Source organism: Paramacrobiotus metropolitanus, unplaced genomic scaffold (genome assembly GCF_019649055.1).
Source record: "Paramacrobiotus metropolitanus isolate TYO unplaced genomic scaffold, Prichtersi_v1.0 Parri_scaffold0000003, whole genome shotgun sequence".
In the NCBI taxonomy this organism is placed as follows: domain Eukaryota; kingdom Metazoa; phylum Tardigrada; class Eutardigrada; order Parachela; family Macrobiotidae; genus Paramacrobiotus; species Paramacrobiotus metropolitanus.
This window is the reverse complement of record NW_026570223.1, coordinates 1756225-1777538: the sequence shown is the minus strand read 5'-3', so window position 1 is coordinate 1777538 and position 21314 is coordinate 1756225. Positions and strand designations below refer to the sequence as shown.

Below are 21314 nucleotides of genomic sequence, written 5' to 3'. Positions count from 1 at the left end.
TTATGAGTTTACAGTTTACTCAGTTTAGTTTATGAAGAAGTCGTGTAGCCACTGCATTGCCAGCCGGTGGATGGCAGGCGCTTGCGACAGACTGGCGGCAATTCCGGCTGCTCTTCTACTGTAGACTGCAAAACCAGGAAAACGTTAACTCTTCGTTCCTCACACTCCAAATACGTAGGTAAAAATCACAGGATTTAACCAAAGGAGCTGAAGTAGGAAGGAAAATTTTTTAAAAATCTATCTGACTGCGGTGTTTTCACTGCTTTGATAAGCAGCTAGATGACGCGGTTTTACAGCATTTACGTTTACAGTTTACACTTATCAGTCACTAAATGGAATGGAATTAGCATTGCTGAATACTGTAATATACTGCAGAATTACTTCCGGCTCCGCTTCCAGCAAAGCAATGGAATTGCAATTGCTACTGTGAATCGGAAAAAAGTGTACGTAAATTTCCGGCAAGAATAATAATAAAACTCTAAAAATCAAACTTCAGTCCCGGCGCCAACGGCAGCTCCTTGTTGTAATTAATCGTAGATGTGCATAATGCATATATTGCTTAAAATTTTGTCGACCATTCCAAAAATTACTATAATTACGTATGTCTTTGAATCCTAATCCTATTACTGTAACTTTAAAACGGCCGGATAAAGTTTAAAACATATTTTCAAATAGTTGTTTCATAAATTAATTTAAAAAAAGTATTCGAAACATTGAAATACTCGTTAAAAATTGTGTTGTCATTTTGATAATTTTCCACGTTACATAATCGTTCTCCAATGTCCGAGAACCGGTACCGCCCCGAGGCGACAGCCCAACACATCATCACAATGTCATGTTCGATGTACCCGTTGCAATGCCAGCAAAATTGCAAAAAGGCAGTGAACTGCAAAAAGCGTTTCGCTGTTACCCAGTTTCAATTTGCATCTTATACAATTAGTGTTGTCTGGCAGCATCTGTTCTGTAGGAGTATTTATCTGCTGTCAGTGTTTGTGATTGATCATGACATTGCGGGGTTTATGCTGCTCCTTGCTGCCATGCTTTTCCTCCCGTTCCGCCGTGCATTTCCCTAGAAGCGCGTCCTGGAGTCATATGGCCCCGTTCTGGCATACACCTATCTATCTTAGTTGCTTAGCAAGATTTGAGTTCAACCGGGGACAACCACCTAATTGCATTAAGTTCCAAAATTCACGCAGTACACCTATGCTAACGTTAATTGTACCTAGCACTTAATTGATAGATAGCACAATGCAGCCTGAACAGTGTTTTGCCGGTTTTGCTATCAAAAGGTACCTTTTGGTCGGCTCCGTAGACACAATAGTTAAAGACGTATAGGAACCACTTGAGGTTCCTATTTAGTGTTCATTTCGTGTTAATCTGAAGACTTTTACAATAGAAAACATTCCAAACAATCACTGTAATTAATGGCTCCGAATTGGCCCGTAACCCATTTCCACATAATTTGAAACCGGACGTTCTCATTAAGTCATTAAATTCCAATACTCGTATTTCACATTGTTGTTGATACCGTTTTGATTGCGTTTTCACACAACTTTCTACATAAAATTATTAACGGACATTCTGCTAATTCATAGTACGCACCATCTGACAATATGAATATAGTTAACGCTTTATACGAACTTGCCGCATTTTCGGCGGCCGAAAGTGCAAAGTTATGTAACAGAGCAACAGAAAATGTGGGGAGTTCGATGGAAAACTCTGGGACACTCTGAGCTTCTGAAGCCATTTTACTCCGGATTGGCCGCTCGTCTTTTACTGAGCCTGACCGAAGTCGGAAGTCGCCGACCTATCCCGGGAATTATCGTTGAGCAGGCTAATTACTGGAAAAATTTTTATAATCCTGCCGGCTCGCTGCAGGCATTCGAGGCGGCCGCCACATCGGAGACGTGCGAAACAAACTGTCCGGGACGGCTGGACATTTGCATCGCTTTGGATGCCTCCGCTAGTGTAATCGCTACGGACTTTAACATCTCACGTTACTTCGTGCACCAGCTACTGACGTCATTCGAAACCGGCTCCGTAAGCGTGATCGCTTAATTACAGCTAGACAAAATAATTTTAGATGTTCTGTTTTTGCTTTTAGTCTCGTGCAGCTTTGGTAGTGTACTCCAACCGCCTCCACGTGACCTTTGCTCTGGATACGAATATGACCTGGGCGCAGAAGAAGCAAGCGGTTCTCGATCCTGTACAGACCCCTCACTTTCAGCACAACACGCACACAGCTGAGGCCATCAAGTATTGTATCGATATGTTCAACAGTACGCCTGCGGTAGTGGAAGGCATTCCGAAAATCAATGTGATCCTGACCGATGGGAAATCCAATGATCCAGGACCCCTTAAGGTGCCGATGGTGGCACCGCTCGCGGAGGCTGCCGGTATTACGTCCTTCGCCGTTGGTATCGGGTCGGGAGCTGTGTATATTCGGAATTACTGACCATTGCCAATAATAATCGGGATCGCGTACACGACTTATCTAATTTTGCGGAACTGGCACAGTTTTTCCAGCAGCTCAACCAGGAAACGTGCGAAATACCACAAACGCCCCGTGTCAATGATACCACCACGGATTCGCTCATCAAAGGCGAACGGCGCTACTTTAAGTAAGCAGAATCGTAACGGTGAAATTTCCAGCTATAAGTGTATTGCGGTAATAATCCAAGATGAATACATACCCAGAATGTAGATCAAAATATATGTTGCCATTTATATGTAGGATATTGATGACGTATACATTTAGCAACGTTATATCATTAGACGGCTTAATGTGCCATCGCATATCCACATTAATTTTTCTAAGATAATTTTGTATTGTAATTTCCAGTTTTTACCAGTAGTATTACGAAGTTTTCCTCGTAGATACACACTTGGCGTAGAAGGTCTGCAAATAACCGTTTCCACTACTGCCGGACAGACCGCGGTGTACTATTCGTACACGGAAACAACCCCGTCGGCGGCGTTGTACGATGGGAAAATTGAAGGGTCAGGAGTCATTCCGTACCGTTTACCCACCACAACTACTGCGCCGCCTCCCACAGAGTCGGTCCGCGGTGACCTTTTCCGGACCGGAAACAGCACTGATCCCGAATTGGAGGTTTATCTAAGTGTTACTGGTCTCTCCGACCGGAATAATTACACGATCGAGGCCAGGATATTCTTGCCCGGCAATGGTGCATCGATTGTAATAATCCGCACAGAAATGCAGTGTTTGTCGCATTGCTCGTTTGCCTAACAAATCTTATCATCCGTCGGTTGTCAGCTTAATCTGAACCGAAGTTGACTGTTAAAAATGCTGGACATATTGTATGGATTTTACGATTATCATGTTTTTGATGATTTCCGTATGTCTATATGTTGACTGATCTGTGCCTGTAGATAAACAAAAAACACACTTCTAATTCATAGGTCGTACAAATTCGTACAAAGTGATAAATAAGATTTTCAAGAGATTTATTCTAGCAACTGTTATTTTCGATTCCTGACAACCTGTGCTGTGGTTGACTACGTGAGGAAATTACAAAAACAGCGCACACTTCATTGCCGTGAATTTGTTAGGCTTTCGTGGTATCTGCAGCAAAGCTTTTGTTGGACCAGCTAATATATATGGCAAATCATCGACATATCGTGACCCCGACCAGCTTCCTATTTTAGAAAAAAACAATAAAGAGCCGCCACGTATAAAGCGTCGCTGCGTAATCATTTACGTCTGACCAGTATTAACCAAAATATCCTCTAGGTAACTGTGCGCACAGGTTGTTCAGCCAATTGTCCTGCGATCCGACACACCGGTTCATATTTGGCGCAAAGAATGCCGGGGAGCGCAGCTCTTTATCAAAATTCATCGTCATTGTGCGTGTTACAGAGAGTAACAGTTATTATTTAACATTGTCTTTCTGATAAACTTTATACTGGCGGGGATGTTGATTTCGATCGCTGCGGTAATCGCTCGCGTTCACATGACTGGAACAGCCATTTTCAAGATGCTGTCAGATTCATGTTGCAGTACAGAGTAATGCCGGCGGACTGAGTGCCTTTGGCCGCGCTCTCAACGTGGGAAACTGTGAATCTTGTAGCTGTAGCTGTGGATCATGCAGCATATTCATGTGAGTATATATGTATACCACTAACTTTCATAAACAATCGAAGTCAAGAGAAGTCTGCCGAAAGTCTTGGTGGAAATGGAATGCTTGAGAGTAGTGCTGATAACAAAAAAATGTTGGCGGAGATTGTGAAAGAGTACGCACTAGCAAACGGATACATGGTGATATTTTCATACTTTGCTTCTGGCAATATGCTTCGGAAAATTATTCTGCATTTACAAACCAATATTTTATGATATTAAACGACTTCGCCAGCGCTTACATGCTATACCTTAAAGGTCACCCGATCGTAACCGCGTGAACTCTGATTGTTTGACCCAGTCGATTGCAGCCGCGTTGTGTCTCCACAAACAGTGTTTGCTAATGTAAGGAGAGCTTTGTTAACGGAAATGTTCTAATTCTAATATACTTTTATAGTTAGCTGATCATAAAGCCGGAACTGGTCGTTACATCGTCTCCAAAGCCCACTCGCCTGTGGAACCGCATTCCCATGGTGGTTTTCGGGATCATCCAGATTTTGGTCGGACTGGCGCTGATGATCAACGACATTATCGGTAATTATGGGACGCAGTAGTGTTTTTCCGGTATGGTTGATTTAAGTTTACGGGGCGCAGCGTTTCATGACCAACAGCTAGGTAGTGCTCTTGTACCACATTGTCAAACTTAGGGTTCATCATTTTTCCGTCGTACAACCAGTGGGAGAGCGTCTCCCACCGTGAAACCGGAAGCTCTCAGTCAAGCTCGGTTACTCGTATTACGAGTCGCCTCATCAGCCAGGGATCCTTGCCATACAGCGCCGTGGGCTCGGTGTTCTTAGTCATGGGCAGCTTCTTCGTTATCATCGGAATGTTAGGCATCAAGGCCGGTGAGCGCTTGCCGGTCGGCACTCCGCCGTCATCCCGAATGGCCCTTCTGATTGCGTCTATCGATATCGTTATGAGCATCCTGGGTGCGGTAGGCTCAGTGGTGTTGATTGCGCTGTCGGTTGTTACACTGGGACCTTCAGTGCAGTTCGGTCTGCATATCGTCATGTTTCTGGCTAACCTGGGACAGTCGACCGTGGCGGGGATCAATCTGTGCAAGTTGACCACGACATTGAAAGGACCGCAACAGATCATCGTCCGTCCATCAAGCACTTGTCCCGGAGTACAGGCCCTATTCTGCGGTCAAGACGGACAGCCGGTGTATGTTGTGCTGACTCCATCAGCTGGACCAACAGCGCCTACGCAGCAGGAATCCAATGTGGGACCACCTCTCATTAAGCAAAACAATGTGAACCAGAAGGTTTAGTGATACTGTATTGTGGTTGCCGCATGGCATTAATATTGGTCCGTTTTGTGGGAACGAGATGTTAGCAATTAGCGTCTGCTTTTATTAGCAGCTACACAGCAAATGTTCACGTTATATTATGTATATCATCCTTTGTTTCCTTCTGCTGCTTATTCGATAAAAGCCATCCAACAACCATAATCATATCATCCATGGTCAAATATTCTGTGGAATTAATGTTCGCTATACTGTAGGCAGCTTTGCTACTAATCAAGGTTTCCGAGTTTTAGAATTAAAATTATCGTATTTTAAGCTTGAAGTAATTTTGATTACAAAGAAGCGTTGATCGGCCGGTGTTGACTTGCAAAGAACTATATGCTCATCAATATACGTATATTGGCCATGCCATTGTATTATTTAAGATCCGCATTTTTGTCCAGTGATTCACAAAATTAGCGTATGTTCGAATCACTCATTTTTCTGTTTTATCACTTACTTCAAGATATGATAAGTTTAGCCGCTTCGTAAAGTGCACTACCACCAGCGATGCCTCCTGCATATTGCTGCATTATGCATACACTACCGGCGCACTAGACGCATATTTGATCTACAAATTAAATGAATCATAAGATGAAATTTGGTTTATTGTCCGAACTTTATACTTTACAAGGATTCCAGCAACAATGAATATGACCGACAGCAGACTGTACTTCAATGCCATAGTAATAATAATGGATTTTGGTTTCGCAGAGAATTTCCTGTTTTCGACAACCAGGAGTATATTGACTAAAATATTACGAGTACTACCGATCGCACATTTATCACATACTACAGCAATCGTTTTTTTAATACCATAAAGGAGTTATTGACGAACAGAGAATTTACATCTCGACCCGTCGCTCGAAATTTGGCGTTATTGCCTCTAACGAACGGTTATTCGTGTTCTTAATTGTTGAGCGACAACCGCATCTGCAGATTGTACAACCATGATGGAAGCAGCTCAGTCTGTGCTAATGCTGTTATTATTCGTGGTGCACTCACCTACTAACTTTGCTCAACAAGATGCAACGATGGACAATCGTGCAGCCGGGAAATCTGTAGTGGACGCCGTCATAAAATGCCTTGATCGCGCCAGTATTTTTCCAGACGACAGGAACATTCTGCGCCGAATTGCTTGTGCGGAAACGCAATATGGACAAAACGCTATAACTTTCACCGAGAGCAACTGGGGCGGCATCTGGCAGGTGCGAAAAGTGATTATTCACGTTTACATTACAAGTTATAAAAACATGTTCACAGCTATTGCTATATATTTAGACTGAAAAGTATAATGCGTTTTATGAAATGATTAGGTTTCAGATAGTGAGCATTACAAGAGAAATATTGGTACAACTTTTTTTGCGCTGTAGGTAACTGCCGCAGACTTCGAGAGGACGCAAAATACGGGACGATATCCTCACCTCGTGCATTTACACGACAACATAAAAACTCTATGGAATATACAATGGAATAGTCTCGACCGCCGTGACCTGCTGAAACCTTTTTACTCGGGATTAGTAGCCCGTCTAGTGCTCACACTGACAGAAATTGCTGAGAACAAGCCGATCCCGGTACTGATATCTGCTCAGGCCGGTTATTGGCAGGCATACTACAATCCACTGGGTTCATTGCCCGCGTTCCAGACGGCCGCCACATCGAACGCTTGCGAATCTCAATGTCTAGGACGTCTGGACATCTGTATTATGATGGACTCATCGGGGAGTATTGGTTTCCTGAATTTCTTCCTAGCTCGTGTGTTTCTCAAGGATCTGCTTGGTTCATTTGAAGGAGGATCGGTAGGCAAAATAAAACTGTGTTAGCACAAACGTTTGAACCTGCAAAATTTTAATTCACATCTCCATCCGACAATCCTTACCAATACCTAATTTCTCCGATATTTTTTACTAGAACAACAATATTCTTTACTAGAACATATTGCGAATCCGTACAATTTTTAGGCGCGAGCAGCGTTAGTGGTATTTTCCAGTACAGTCCACTTGACCTTTCCACTGGACACCAACATGACGTGGAGCGAGAAACGGCTAGCGGCGCTCGATACAAAACTCACACCGCACTTACGGGATAACACACACACGGCCGCTGCTATTAAATATTGTATCGACATGTTCAACAGCACGCCCTCCATTCCTGGAGTACCCAAAATTAACCTGGTTATTACCGACGACACAGTGGCAAATACAGCACCCTTGGCGGCGGCTGTCGGTATAACATCTTTTGCTGTCGGTGTGGGTTCGGAAGTGGTACTGTCGGAGCTGCTGCAAATAACCGACAATAATCGAGATCGTGTACATTACCTGGATAATTTCCAGGATCTTGCCGAATTTTTCCGACAACTGAACCGGGAAACGTGCGAAATACCACAGACTCCGCGAATTAACGATACAATCAGTGATTCTCTTATCCGAGCAGAAAGACGATATTTTCGGTACAGATTTTACATAGTTAAGCTAGTCGCCAATAATGCATAATAAGAAATGCAACTTTTCTGCAGGTATCCCGTGAGAGAAGAAGGTATCCACATAAGAATTTCGACCACTGCCGGTAAAATAGCTGCTTATTATTCCTATACGGAGACGAACCCCTCGGATGCGGTAAATGATGGGAAAATCGACGGGATCACTGTGATTCCTTATCATAAAGCTAGAACTACGTCAGCATCCAGATTGGATTCAGCAGGAAGCAGCAGCGACTTACCATTAGTGGAAGTTTACATCACCGTTGTTGGAATGTCAGAAAATAACAACTACACCATACAAGGCACTACGTATATGACAAACGCGGTTTCGGTCGCAAATTATTTGTGTAAAATTGTCCTGTTTATTTATGGTTGCCTACTGTTGGTGGGAAGTGTTTTAACTTAAATTAAGAATGCTGTCGTTATAATTAGCCAAACAGTTATTGCGTAACATGTGATGGTGCCCGGTCCTATAACCTTCACTGCCACCTTTTCGTCGCCGTGATAGTAAATAGCTCTAGTATCTAAATTCGACAAAATTATTCTAGTATTTTAAGTGTATTAATTATTTGCAGAAATGCTTTTGTTTAATTTGTACGTGAGAAGGTGTCCCGCTTATTCAAAAGTACACCTTTCGTATTTTTGAATAAGTGCATGCACGCTGCTCTTACAACGGTTGTTTTGACGGCAGAAACTGTGGTAAAATCGGGCGAAATTTTCATGTCAGGCCCTCAATGGCGCATTTACATAAGAAAGCCATCAACAAAAGCGCTAAGGCATACAATAATAATTTAGCGTTCAAGGTGTTTTTAAGCACAACCGGCAATACGTGCGCCGCTTCTTCAAGGCCAAGAAACTCATCGAATCAGCCAGCGCTTTATTATTATCAACCGAGTTGACTCTACCGCCGCTCACCCGTTCTCCTGCAGCAGAAGGAGCCTTCATTTTGGAGCTTGTTTTAACCGGTTTCATCTGTTTTTCGCTGTTTCAGTGCCTCTTTCGCGATTAACTTGAGATTAGCCACGGGTTCTGGTTGTGCCCGCTCATGCGCACGGCGAATTATAAAGTGAAATTTACTTTAAGAATAAAACCCTCCAATGCAGTGAGCAGAACAGTCAGCGTTTGGATCGGTTGAATAAAATTGATGGTGTCGAATAAAAGAGGATATCAAAATAATTAGATTAAAAATAAGGGAAGGGAAGGAAAATTAAGGATGTAAAAGTAAGGAAGCATTTAGTTATCATTCGCATGCATCTTGTTCATATAGATATTACTATGGGTAGATTTTCAACAATAACCGTACTTCATTTATTTGCCTGAATCATTTTCTAAATGAATAAACAGAATAAGTTAATGAAACATAGACGTCTAATTAAGTTTAACAAACATTACTTACCTGCACAATCTAATTAATTACTGCGCTTCTGATCGTATGAATTTGTAGGGATCATGATTGTATTTACTAAAAATGGGTTATGGATTTACTTACAGTAGTTTTGTTTTTAAGTTTAGTAACAAGTACGGTACTTTACTGGACTACAAATTCCACAATGTACTTATTAATACGAGTTTGATATGTACGATACGTACCTCGTACGTACAAATCTTCTACAATACTACAGACTGTATACTACAGAACTTAAAATTATTATCAGTATTCTCGCTAGCGGCACGACATTTTTAACCGATATAAATAATTGATGTTTTATTGGCAAGGCCACGTTTTGCGATACTACTGTATGACAGTATGTGCATGTAAGTAATCCTTCGGTGGCCGTTCGTACTCTGTACATTTTCGCAGTACATAACAATGCAGCATTAGATATTTTTATATTCGCCGGTACGATGACTACGTGGCGTGTTGTTTTTTATGATCCCATCAAACACTTTTTCGAATTCGACATTTTCGAAATCTATTACACAAGTTTTTCTTCTTTTACTATGTTGATTTATGCAAAATAATTGGCTAGTGCAGAAAACCGATTTCAACGGTTGTTAAGTCGACAACATTAATCCTAAAGCATTGTTTGTCAACTTACCGCTCCAAACAACGTGGACTTTTTTTTCATTGACGAAGTTGTGGTAAATTTAATTACTGATACTGGAGATACAGCGCGGTAACGCGGCATCAGTCATGGGAACGATGAAAGGAATAGCAAAGCTTAATGAAATTTTGATGTTGTAAAAATGCTGATGTTTTTGACGATTGATTGTTTTTGACGATTAACGATGCTGATTGTTTTTGACGATTAAATAACTTTCAAAACGTCTGACATCCAGAAGGTTTAGCCCTTACAATTAGCTAATGTGCTTTAAGTTCGACTAGTATTATTAATCAACCCGTGTGAGACAACCTAGCTGGTGTTTTCCTATCAAACTGCATGCACTCGTATGATGATCTAGTATACTGTGCCGCGTAATATTTTGAATTATTAAAGGGCTACAATTCCTGGAGAGGTATTGCTGAATTGCTGAACAGTCCTCGACTGGCGTACCAGAATCTCATTTTCATTATGAGTTCACCATTAACACACAAGGACAGGAAGTGCTTGATCACTTTGCTGAATCCGGACGCAGCATATTGTTCCTCTTCCCGGGAAATATTGAGTAGCAGCACCGAAGCCATACATTATTTGGTCGACCTGGTCGTCATCAGCCCGCTGAGTGTCATGTTTACCAATCCTGTTGACCTTTTCAGTTTAGGAGCACGGGGACATGTTGGAGTGGTTTGCTGAGAAGTGTAACACTTTGCTCACGTTTTTGTATGTTTGATCGTTATTTGAACGCAGCATATTAGTCTATTAACGGTAGGGATAAATTACATATAAACTGAGAACTACCGTAATTATCGAATTTGTGGCTCCCCCCGCAATAAGAGCCCCCCCCCCTGTAATAAGCCCCCCTCCCCGACCCTGTTTGAAAAATAAGGCCACCCCCCGAAATTACGCCCCAGGGGGCCGTTATTACATGTCTAGCGCTGCAAAATGATCGGTGTACCGCAAATGTTTTTTTAAAAAATGTTGTGCTTATGAGCAAGCATTAAACGCACATCTATATAATGCGGTATTCGTCGGCAAAAAGGTGTACGGGGACCTCAGTATACGCTCGAAAATGTTGCAGGGAAGGTTGCGCTGTTGCGTATACCGGTAACTATTGCGTTCAGTTCCACTAGAACTGGATGTGAAGTTGTTTGAAATATAATGCCCCATCCCAAAAAATACCGTTCGAAAAATAATGCCACCCCCCGAAATTGCGCCCCCTCCCCGAAATAAGCCCCCCTCCGCCATAGCCTTCGAACAATTTGTACCCCAGGGCCACAAATTCGATAATTACGGTATATGCAAATTGCGCATAGCATTTCGACTGATATTAGTATTACATTACTCAATTCATATTTGCCTGTACATATGGATTTGACCGTAGAAAGGTCATCGCCAGTGTTGACGCCGCGCAGCCGCGGACTGTTAACCAATGTAATTAGCCGGTAAGTGACCGTAAGTCGCGTACGTTATCAGTAAGCGGTGCAATCTGTGCAGGAATGAAGATAATGTGCAATTGTGCACAGCCTTCGATTATACAAACTAAGCAGCAAAGTAGTTAAAACAGAATGGTGGGATAAGTAGGTTTTGCTTTCATACAGATTTAAAGAACAGCGGCGCGGCTATCCCTTGGATAAGTACGCCCCAACGATGCTGCGAATTGAGTCCTTTACAGGCACAGAAGTCGTCAATAATGAAGAGGTTTGCGCAACTGAACATAGTCCCAAGCGCTTGTTCAAGGTACGTCTGTTCACTGTAGATTACTGCAATTTGTGTGATGGGTACAATTTCCGAGCAGGATAGCATAGAGGAACTTTTTCTGGTATGAATTTGTTCTGCATGGTACTTAGTTTTTACTGGTTTCGTGGTACTCGTACTTATTAAATGTTGCCTCCCATGTACCGGGTGGCTCAACAAAATGGCGGGCTAGCTTTTAATTGTGAACTGGCCCCGCCCAACGTCCGATTGACTTCATATTAATTTCATTCGAAAGAGCAGTTTTTCAAACATAGAACTGCTTAATCATATTAACCGTAAACAAACATTTAACTTTTTAGCGAATTATTTTAATAAAATAGGTAGAATTTGACGGTGACCCAGAATCGATAATTTGAATTTCCCTCTTAGCAAATTAAAATTGGCTATTATTCAGCTTGGTAGATTAAAATCTGTCGCTTTGTCATTTCGGGTAGAGGGATTGGTTCTTGTTGTTTTACTGTAAAGAGATACGATATTCCGGTCACCGCGTTCGGTCCAGACACTGATGAGCTGGAGCGCCGGACATCTGATTTTCGTGCAATCCTCCACCAGCATTTTCAAAAATCAGTTTCTCACCAACGCTGCAAAAGTGGATCTAAATCAATCTTGCTTTTATAAGAGCAATATCTCAGCTACACATAACAGCTAAATTAGCCTTTTTTGTTGCAGCCTGCCATGGAACATAAAAATATTATTACAAATGCTCAAAAATTAATAAAAAAATCGGCATTTTTTCCAAAAGTGAGTCGAGTGCATTGCTCCTCTATTGCGAGCACTATGGAAACCAATTTTTGTATGCTGATAGAGTACGTCATTCTTTACATGAAACAGTTTAAAAAATTAAAATAGTTCATATGGATAATAAATGACACAAAATTTTATGGTTCAAAAGCTGGGTCACAATACGCTTCTGCACGATTTCAGTCGGCGCAGCTTTTCGCGAGCGTGTCACAGCTTTTCCAAAAAAATTTTTGTACGTTCAGTAGCTAACAAAATTTGTAATTTAATGAATCTAAAACCATTGCTGTACGACGACTGGTTCACGAACAGCAAACAAAAAACTGAGACCGCCATTTTGTTGGGCCACCCGGTAGATTAAAGTTTATTTAAACTGTTTCTTGCACTGGTATATTAAACTAACGATAAACAATGGTAATATATCTATACATTTTTATTGTATACATAAAGTTTCGCGCTGGTTTTTAACTTTTTATACGCATAACGTTTTAAATGCTCTCTTATTAGATACAAGAAACAGCCTCGGCTTCGCCTCCGCGTTTCTTGTGGTCAACGGCCACTTTATTTAGTTTTCAATGAATATTTATTAAAATAACATATTTCGTCGAAGCATAATCGGTACATCGTATTAGCTCAAAAAAGCGGATTTTACGCTAAATAGAATTAGCGGAGCTAATTCCAGTTAAGGCAGCAGAGGAAGAAGAGGCGGTACGATGTCTCCCGTTGGACAGTGGTCAACAGGACAAGCGCCCCGCAAGCGCGGGCTTAGTTGCCGCTGCATATAAAGCAAACTGTTCGCATGGATGCACATGTCAGTTCAATGTCTAGTGATTTCTGTGGTTTCCTGAGCGTAATGTCAAATCGTATCTAAATTGTATCTTCGTATAGTGATTTTGTTGGGTGACCTTTGGTACTGGCGTTTGCTTACGGTCGGTACCATAATTATCTGTGAGTTGCGTGCAATATGCCTCGTGCTACACGCTCATCTCCATCTGCTCAGTCGGAGTCGGCTCAGTCGGAGTCGGCTTCCCGTGCATCATCCGTCGTATCCAGCGTTCAGTCGGATGATTCCAACGTTACTCGGTATGCGGTTGCCGATAAACGGGAAGCTTCTCGGTCCCCTTCCACTAAGACGATCTGTAAGAAAACGCGCTCACTTAACGGGCTTTGTGCAGTGAACAGTACCCGTAGCTCGGTCACCCACTCACCTAAAGGGTCCCGTACCCTGGACAGTACCGGTTGCTCGGTCACCGCTCACCTAACGGGCTTTGTGCAGTGAACAGTACCTATAGCTCAGTCACCCGCTCCGTACCTATAGCTCGGTATCTTGGCCACTCGTTCGCCTAACGGGGCCCGTACACTGGATAATACCGAGAGCTGGGTTACCCGCTCACCTAACGGGTCCCGCAAACTAGCTGGACTGAAGAGGGAGATTGGTCACTCGTTCGCCTAACGGGATCTGTGCACTGGACAGTACCGGTAGCTCGGTCACCCGCTCACCTAACGGGTCCGGCACACTGAACAGTAACGCCAGCTTGCTTACCCGTTCCCATAATGGGCTCTGTGCACGCGCTAGATCGGTCACCCGCTAGCTGGTTTGCCTAACGGGTTATTTGCGCTGGGCAGTACCGGTAACTTGGTCGGCCGGCACTCGTGCAGAAATTGTCCTCGATGACAACGTAGTCGTTCTTGACTCGATGACATATCACGTAGTCATTCTTGTCGTAATAACGGTTTTCTAATTAAATTCATTCTGATAATTTAAATAGTAGAAATGACTTTCATTTTTTATCTATATTTTAGTTGGTCAACGTGGCAACATTGCCGGGTTAAAAATACCACGATGAATACTCGTATTATATACTCGAAAATGTTCGTATTATTTCAATAATTTAGTTGCATTTGGTAGAGGTTGTCAAAACTCTTCCGCTTTGGCGTTCAAAGCGGGAGAGGTTTTGAAAGGAATGAATGCTATCTGGCCGGGTTTTCTACTACGGGCTTTCAGAATATAATACTGGTTTTGGTCAGTCTTTTCTGGTTTGTCGGCTCTGGTGTATCCCATTCGTGGCAATATAGATCTGAATTAGGATACACTTCAACAAGAAGTGCATTTCCTGTTAACTTATTCTAAACCTATTCCTAAACCTAAACCTTTAACCTATTCTAATATCTTATTCTAGTTAATAACTTATACATATTTTTTGTTAATTCATTCTGAGCGGCATGATCGACAGACGAAAGATTTGCCCAAATTTTTGTCGATGATTTGTAAAGACAACCTTTACTGCAATGTGATACGCTACAAGTACAAGCTGGGGATTGTCGATTAGGATATAGCCGTAAAGTATACACAAGGCACCGTAGAGTGTGCAAGCACCACTCATGCTTGCAAAGATTAATTTCTGCAGCACAACCGAGAAAAGTCAACAAATGTGGTCTTGAATAGATTATTATTTGAATTAAATGTTGTTATTACTTATTTGGTATTTTTTCCAGCTTGCAGTGACAGACAATGTCGAACAACTGGAGCAAATTTTTAATAAACAACGAAATTTGGTGTACATCAAAAACGAGGCCGGCAAAAGCCTCCTGCACGTAGCTGCAGAGCATGGAAAGCCGCTGGTGATCGATTTGCTAGTTCAGAAAGGAATTCGTAAGTACCATTACTATGTAAACGATATGTACTTCGTAAGCACCATTACTATGTATATATGTACGTAGTAAGAGTATAGAACTCAAAAGTGAGTTTAGGTTTAGGTTTATTGCTTAACGTCTCTAGAGACAAGGAATCGCTCCTTATCGAGATCTACAGACAACCAAATCAGAAACAATGAAATTCAAAACACATATTCTCCAATGAAATATGTCGCTGATTAAAAACAGAGACGAGAAAGAAGGAATGCATGTATATTAACAAGGTAACAGCTCTTTGATCCAAGGAATATGCTCCCATGAAACCTGTCCACTCAGTGTCCAGTGCCTTATCAAACGTCGGTAACGACCGATAAGCGCTTTCATCCAAGTTGAGCTCATTCCATAGTTTGGCGGTCCGGTTCGAAAATTCGTTTTCATTTGTCGGTACAGTTAACGTTGTGCCACAAAAGGTTGTGTTAGCCGCTTGAATCGGGAATGGATGTTGAGCCATACGGGTGGCATTCCGCGTGTTACCTGCAACAGTACTAACGGCAGTAACGGATTCATAAACAACGAAAAAATTATCCCAAAAAGGAGTAATATCAAATAACATTTTATAATACTAAATAACCAAATACCAAATAACAGAGTCATACCAAATAACAGTTAAAGGAACATATTAAAAGAAGTTGTATTACCGTAACCGTAATTTTTTGCTCGAATATTACTCGTATTTAGCTGTGGATGTGAAAGATGGTGAAGGTGAAACTAGCCTCCACATGGCGGCCATGAATAATAACATGAAAGTAGTGGAAACGCTAATTGCCCTCAACGCTGACCTTTACGCCAAAAACGCCATGTTGGAAACGCCGTTACATGAAGCCGTTCGCTTCGATGCATTGGACGCCTTGGAGGTACTGCACAGCCGATCTGTAATGCAAATTTTAAAAGTGTATACAGTATGTTTGCTCTATGTATGCAGAAACTATAAATGATACTGGAAAATTATTGTAAATACAGTATTTGTTTTTCGTAGGCGCTTCTTCGTACCAGTACTCGTGACATCAACATCCCTGGCTGGCACGGACGTACGCCACTCCATATTGCGGCTGTACAGGATTATCTGGAATGCTTTAAACTGCTAGTGGCTTATGGAGCCAAAATTAATTTTGGCTGCTTTAGCAAACTGACTGCCATTCATGCCGCATCGGCTAGGTATGTACCTAATACTCATAACGGACCTCATACTCATAATCCTACTCCTAATTCACAATTCATACTTATAATATTAATGGCTCTCATATTCATAATCATACTTTCGTACTACCGGTCATCATATTTTTATTTAATCATAACTCATACCTTAACTATTATTCATACTGTCAAATATGTTATATTCAAATAGTGACCTCACGCATCGATTCAACGGCACGATTTACAGGTTCGGTACTACATATTGGTGTCTACGTGGTTATGTTTCTGCATATACTCCGTTCACTTTTACGCGCTTTCTTCGTCTTCGCATTTTTGCTTGTGGGGTTCGTGCTGGCATTCCAGATTCTGCTGCCGTCGTTCATATTTCCAAACGACCAGGATTATTACTTGGTAAAGGGCACCGTGCTGTTTCAAATTGACTGATACATCACTGTATTCTTCTAGTGATAATGTTAATTCGGGAATTACAGAAACCCGGTCTTGTCATCGACGTAAGCACTTTGACGACACCGCATCGGAAATTCGGATACTCAGTTTTGCGAATTATAAATATGCTTTTGGGTAAGGCCAACTTAATAAAGCATTTTTGCATACTTATATAAACCTTTGTTTGGTTGCCTGCACTCTCCAGCAGCAGCTATTCCTTGGCCAGTCGTTTCGACTGATTTAAGCTGAAAGCCCAAATGTTTCTTACGGTTCTGCGAAGCATGAGTGAATTTGTGCTTTTGCACAACTTTGCAAAAAAACTATGTTCCTTCAGGAGAGATTGATGCTGTGGCCAATTACATCACTCCGATGCAGGAGGGCATGGTGCAGTTCCCTCACTTGACCTTTATCTTCATCGTTGCATTCATTGGACTGTTCGTGCTTGTTATGAATTTACTGGTAATATGCGATTCGAAATTCCAACAGTGCAAATATTCCTAATAGATAATTAAGCAATAAATAATGTAGCAAACTGCCATTAAATGACGTTTGGTAAAACCGTCAACCTTTTTGAGTTGCATATTCCAAAAGATATTATGATTAACGATCTGCTCAACTCTGCAAAAATGCGTACAAACCGGTCTATCATATGCTGTAGATTGGTTTAGCGGTTGGTGACATCGAATCGGTTCAGCGCAGTGCTACGCTACAGCGCATGGCCATGCAGGTTGATCTCCATACTGGACTGGAGGAGAACTTACCGAAATAGTTTTTGAAACGGGTTACCTTTAAAGAAAACACCTACTACCCTAATGGTTGCACCAAGGGAATAATGCAAAAGGTCACTGTACAGGAACACCGTTATGTGTCTGTACTCTGTAATACTCCTGGCAAATGTATCTAACGTAAAAGAAATCATACGATTAAAAGCAATAATGAGTCAGTGTTTCCAGTAGTATCACTTTTTCGTGACTACACAGGACAGTAAGCGCAACGGCAGACGTCGCAATGGCTGATAGTTTAACTGCTAGCTCCGTGCAAGGACAATAAACTTCCATTATTTTTACAGCTCTTCTGCATTTCCGGTAGCAATCCGGTTGCTAACTACACCGGCTTCAACACACCCACGCCATGCGAGAAGCGAATGCAGTGCGAACTGGAGAAACAGCGACGCAAGTAAGCCATGGAGATTACGTATCGTGACCTTCACGAGCCTTTGCCAATAAATAATTTAAAGCTGGTGTCAGGAACTGCTTTGATCAGACTTCACGCGTTTATTTATATTAGATTAGAGACTACCTTTTTCGGTTTTTCAACAGACTGCGGGATGTCCATGGCAAATTGGATCAACAGAGCAATCTTTTGCGTTTGATCATACAAAAGATGGACATTCATGACGAAGCCGAACAGCTGGATGAAGGTGCAAATGATCTACCGCAACCTTATAAAAAATAAGTCGATCATATTTTTAGTTGATAAGCACGCAGTTATGTAGCCGTACGTGCATTTTGATTCATCATTATTGCACTTTTCTGCGTTGCAACCCAATATATTCGTTTAGCAAATCAGCATCACTCTTCTGCATTAAATCAATAAACCAAGTCAACCTATAGCCGCTATAGGTCAATCGAAAATTCTTATGCTAATCGAGTCAACTTTAGCATTACCATTTATTTTTCTTTGCCGTATATGCAATTGGCTTTTAATAATTGTATTATTTCTTTGGAACGTCAAACTGATGGTCTGTATATGTATGGTACTTTGGGCGTGCGCCGTGCAGTACTTCGAGTTTTTTCGAGCAGTCCCATGACAATGCTTTACCGTCTTACAACGCTTCGTCTCCAGTCGATGGTTAAATGATTGATAATCGATTGAAGTTTATGCGAGACGTCATGTACATACTATACTATACCTAATGGTAAGTACGAGTAAATGTTCAGAAAATGGTTATGCTAGTATTACAATAATTTGTATTCAAAAGAATAGACAGACGAAGAAAAATAAATTTCTGTATGAGCTCCTTGAATCGATAACAGAATGAATGCGTACCTGCATATGTATGCAACCCTTATTATGGCGGCACCAATCAGACCGGGCGTGCGGGGAAAATGACAAGTTTTACAGTTAACTAGTAGAAATTAATACTGGTGGGTGCTGTATTGTAGTATTGTATTATATTATATACTAGTATAAAGGTCGTAACCGCCCTTAGTGCAAGCGAGCGAGCGTGTAAACTTTTTTCTTGTAAAGACGCGGTTGGGTAAGACTGCAACAGTAGTAGTTGAGAGTCTAAACGCTTTTTGTAGCTGTTTCATATGCTGTGGAAGACCACTGCCCTACTCAAGGGGCTTCACTGTATTGTATACAGTGAAGATACAGGCCAGGCTAAACATCATAAAAGGTTCGGTGTGCGTGCAAATGGAAGGAGTTTGTTAACATAGAAGTCTACGAGACAAAACTCCTTTCTGTCCCTTAAACGAACCTGTGCTACTTCGGTTGCATTGAACCCTATCCCATTGTGTAGAGAACGTTTGTGCCGACAGACTGGTGTCTCTCTCTTCAAAAACGTGTTACTAGGAGGTTTACAGAGCCGTTTAAAGAAATCAACCACATGACCAGCGGAAATGGGCTAGTGGTTTAAAATAGGCATGCGGTCTCTGTGCTTTAACCAAGCGGCAACCATGAATGGGTTGACCAGCTCAGTCAATGGGCGCTCTGAACAAGTGGCAACCATTAGTGCCCTGACCAGCCCAGTCGACAGATGTTCACCTCGCCTCAGTCAACTCGCAACAGATTCTGTTTTTCTTTGTAACATGAAGCCGCTTTTTATACCATTCAAAAGAGAATTGAATTTACAACAAAACTGTCGGCTCAGAATGTTGATGATTGCCTCAACTTTTCAAACTGCAAGCCAAAAAAGATGAAGTATCGAGATGCCTACGGCGCTTTAACATAGACGTTCTCTCTGTTCTCTTTCAACGCAGACTCCTTCCAAAATCAGACCTGGACGATGGGGCCCCGCCTGTAGTCTGTATTGTATGAAATACAATACAGCCCCTAGAGAACCGCGTTGGGAAGGCTTATGAGCAGAGCTGCTCAAATCAGTTTTGCCACCGCTACGATGCCGATATGATATCATTAGTTTTATGCCGTTTTTCGGAATTATGCCGATACAATATATTTTTGAATGTTTTCTATTTTTGATTCCGTTAAAAAAAGTATAATATTATTTGAGCTTCGTGCTGGTGCATGCGCTCCAAGAAACTATATTCAGAATTTTGTAAGATGAAATGGTTTATTGTTGGCTGAAAATTGCGTGAAAAAAAATAAACGATGGCTAACCATGAGCTAACTAAGCCTAAGGAATTACTGATCTGTGTATTGGCCAAAATATTGTTTGCGGTTACGCTCGACATTGTAGAGCCGATTTTTTGGCCGATAAGCAGCTTAAGCGGTTACTTATAATAGTTTAATGCTGAGTGGAAATTCGGCGTGATTGACTGGCACGAGTTTAGCAGACTGGTGGATAGCGGTAGTCTCTCCATACTCCCGCACGCGGCGCAACGCGATACGAGCATGCCGCCACCTCGGGACATCTCATTCCGTGACAATGATGATAATACTGATATAAATGATAATAACGACCCCGCCGGTGATACAAATGGACTGCTATATGATCAGATGTGACCAAGCAAGCAACTGCGACGCGGCACTACTAATATAAATACCATACCGCACATTGCCGCCAATTTCGCACCAAATTCTTTACTTTAGGATGCCGGTCATTGCTTTCAAGTTGTTAGGCGCATGGAAGCCATTTAAATTTCAGTATTTTCAAATTTACGGAAAGATTGTCTTAGCTGCGAATAAATTGGCACACTTATTTACACAAACCGCGTATGCCGATGTAACCACACAGGATCTGAGAAGCGCCGGCGCAGATTTCTGTTTTAGAGACGAAAATGTTTTTCGTAAAGCTTGGTTTGGCTTGATTTATTACGCAAACGATTTATCGTTTCAAGAGCTTATTCGATGTCTGGGGCAGTAGCTCGTAGGTAACAATAACGCAGTAACGATTCCCAACTGGATCACTTTCTTGGGTAAAGGGTACCATGTTTTTTTATGTCTTTCAGTTTAATTCGGTTGATTTTATTCTGGAACAAAACGGTCGAGTAACTCATATTTACTTACCATGGTGTTGAAAACCTAGTGACCGTTTCAGGCATAAAACAATGGTTAGCAATCCAATGTCGTTTTTGGTCTTGACGTACTAACTCAACTCCACCTGGTGCAAAAGTGTTTTAGTGCTTGGATGTTGATTTGACTAAGCTTGCCAGAATCTTTGGTCTACAATAAAGTTCATGAATCGCGTAATTTTCAAAAAAATATGTCGACATTAATTTATGAAAGTCTTAAACATTTGTGAATTTTGGTAAGAGTCGTTTCAAAAACGGGGAATTTCACCATAATGCTTACCGTGTTGAAAGTTACCTATTATACGCAATTCTGGTGAGGGCAAGGCCACGTCATTAAATTTCTGTGAACACCGGTGTATTTAAAAGCAATGACCTTTAACGCTGATCTCCTCTCTTTTTCTCCGCA

The 21314-nt window shown here is 41.7% G+C and overlaps 3 protein-coding genes and 1 long non-coding RNA gene across 4 annotated transcripts; all 4 read left to right on the top strand.

The window, feature by feature from the left end:
• Positions 1-4267: 4267 nt before the first annotated feature.
• LOC129596545 (uncharacterized) lies at positions 4268-5693 on the top strand. Its single transcript, XM_055493860.1, has 3 exons — positions 4268-4483; positions 4536-4672; positions 4786-5693. The coding sequence occupies exons 2-3, from the start codon at positions 4609-4611 to the stop codon at positions 5406-5408; spliced, it is 687 nt and encodes a 228-aa protein (XP_055349835.1). The 5' UTR covers positions 4268-4483; positions 4536-4608; the 3' UTR covers positions 5409-5693.
• A 357-nt stretch (positions 5694-6050) lies between these two features.
• Positions 6051-8918, top strand: LOC129595545 (uncharacterized). Its single transcript, XM_055492593.1, has 4 exons — positions 6051-6631; positions 6797-7222; positions 7385-7872; positions 7939-8918. Exons 1-4 carry the CDS (start codon positions 6374-6376, stop codon positions 8306-8308), a joined length of 1542 nt encoding a protein of 513 aa, XP_055348568.1. The 5' UTR covers positions 6051-6373; the 3' UTR covers positions 8309-8918.
• Positions 8919-11284: 2366 nt separating this feature from the next.
• LOC129593715 (serine/threonine-protein phosphatase 6 regulatory ankyrin repeat subunit B-like) lies at positions 11285-16851 on the top strand. The gene is made up of 7 exons (XM_055490163.1): positions 11285-11386; positions 11543-11681; positions 14934-15090; positions 15810-15985; positions 16108-16286; positions 16477-16676; positions 16757-16851. The coding sequence occupies exons 1-7, from the start codon at positions 11310-11312 to the stop codon at positions 16849-16851; spliced, it is 1023 nt and encodes a 340-aa protein (XP_055346138.1). The 5' UTR covers positions 11285-11309.
• A 587-nt stretch (positions 16852-17438) lies between these two features.
• Positions 17439-18140, top strand: LOC129598085 (uncharacterized). The gene is made up of 3 exons (XR_008691645.1): positions 17439-17553; positions 17782-17888; positions 18032-18140. It is a non-coding gene; the product is annotated as an uncharacterized LOC129598085 (long non-coding RNA).
• The last annotated feature ends 3174 nt before the right edge of the window (positions 18141-21314 follow it).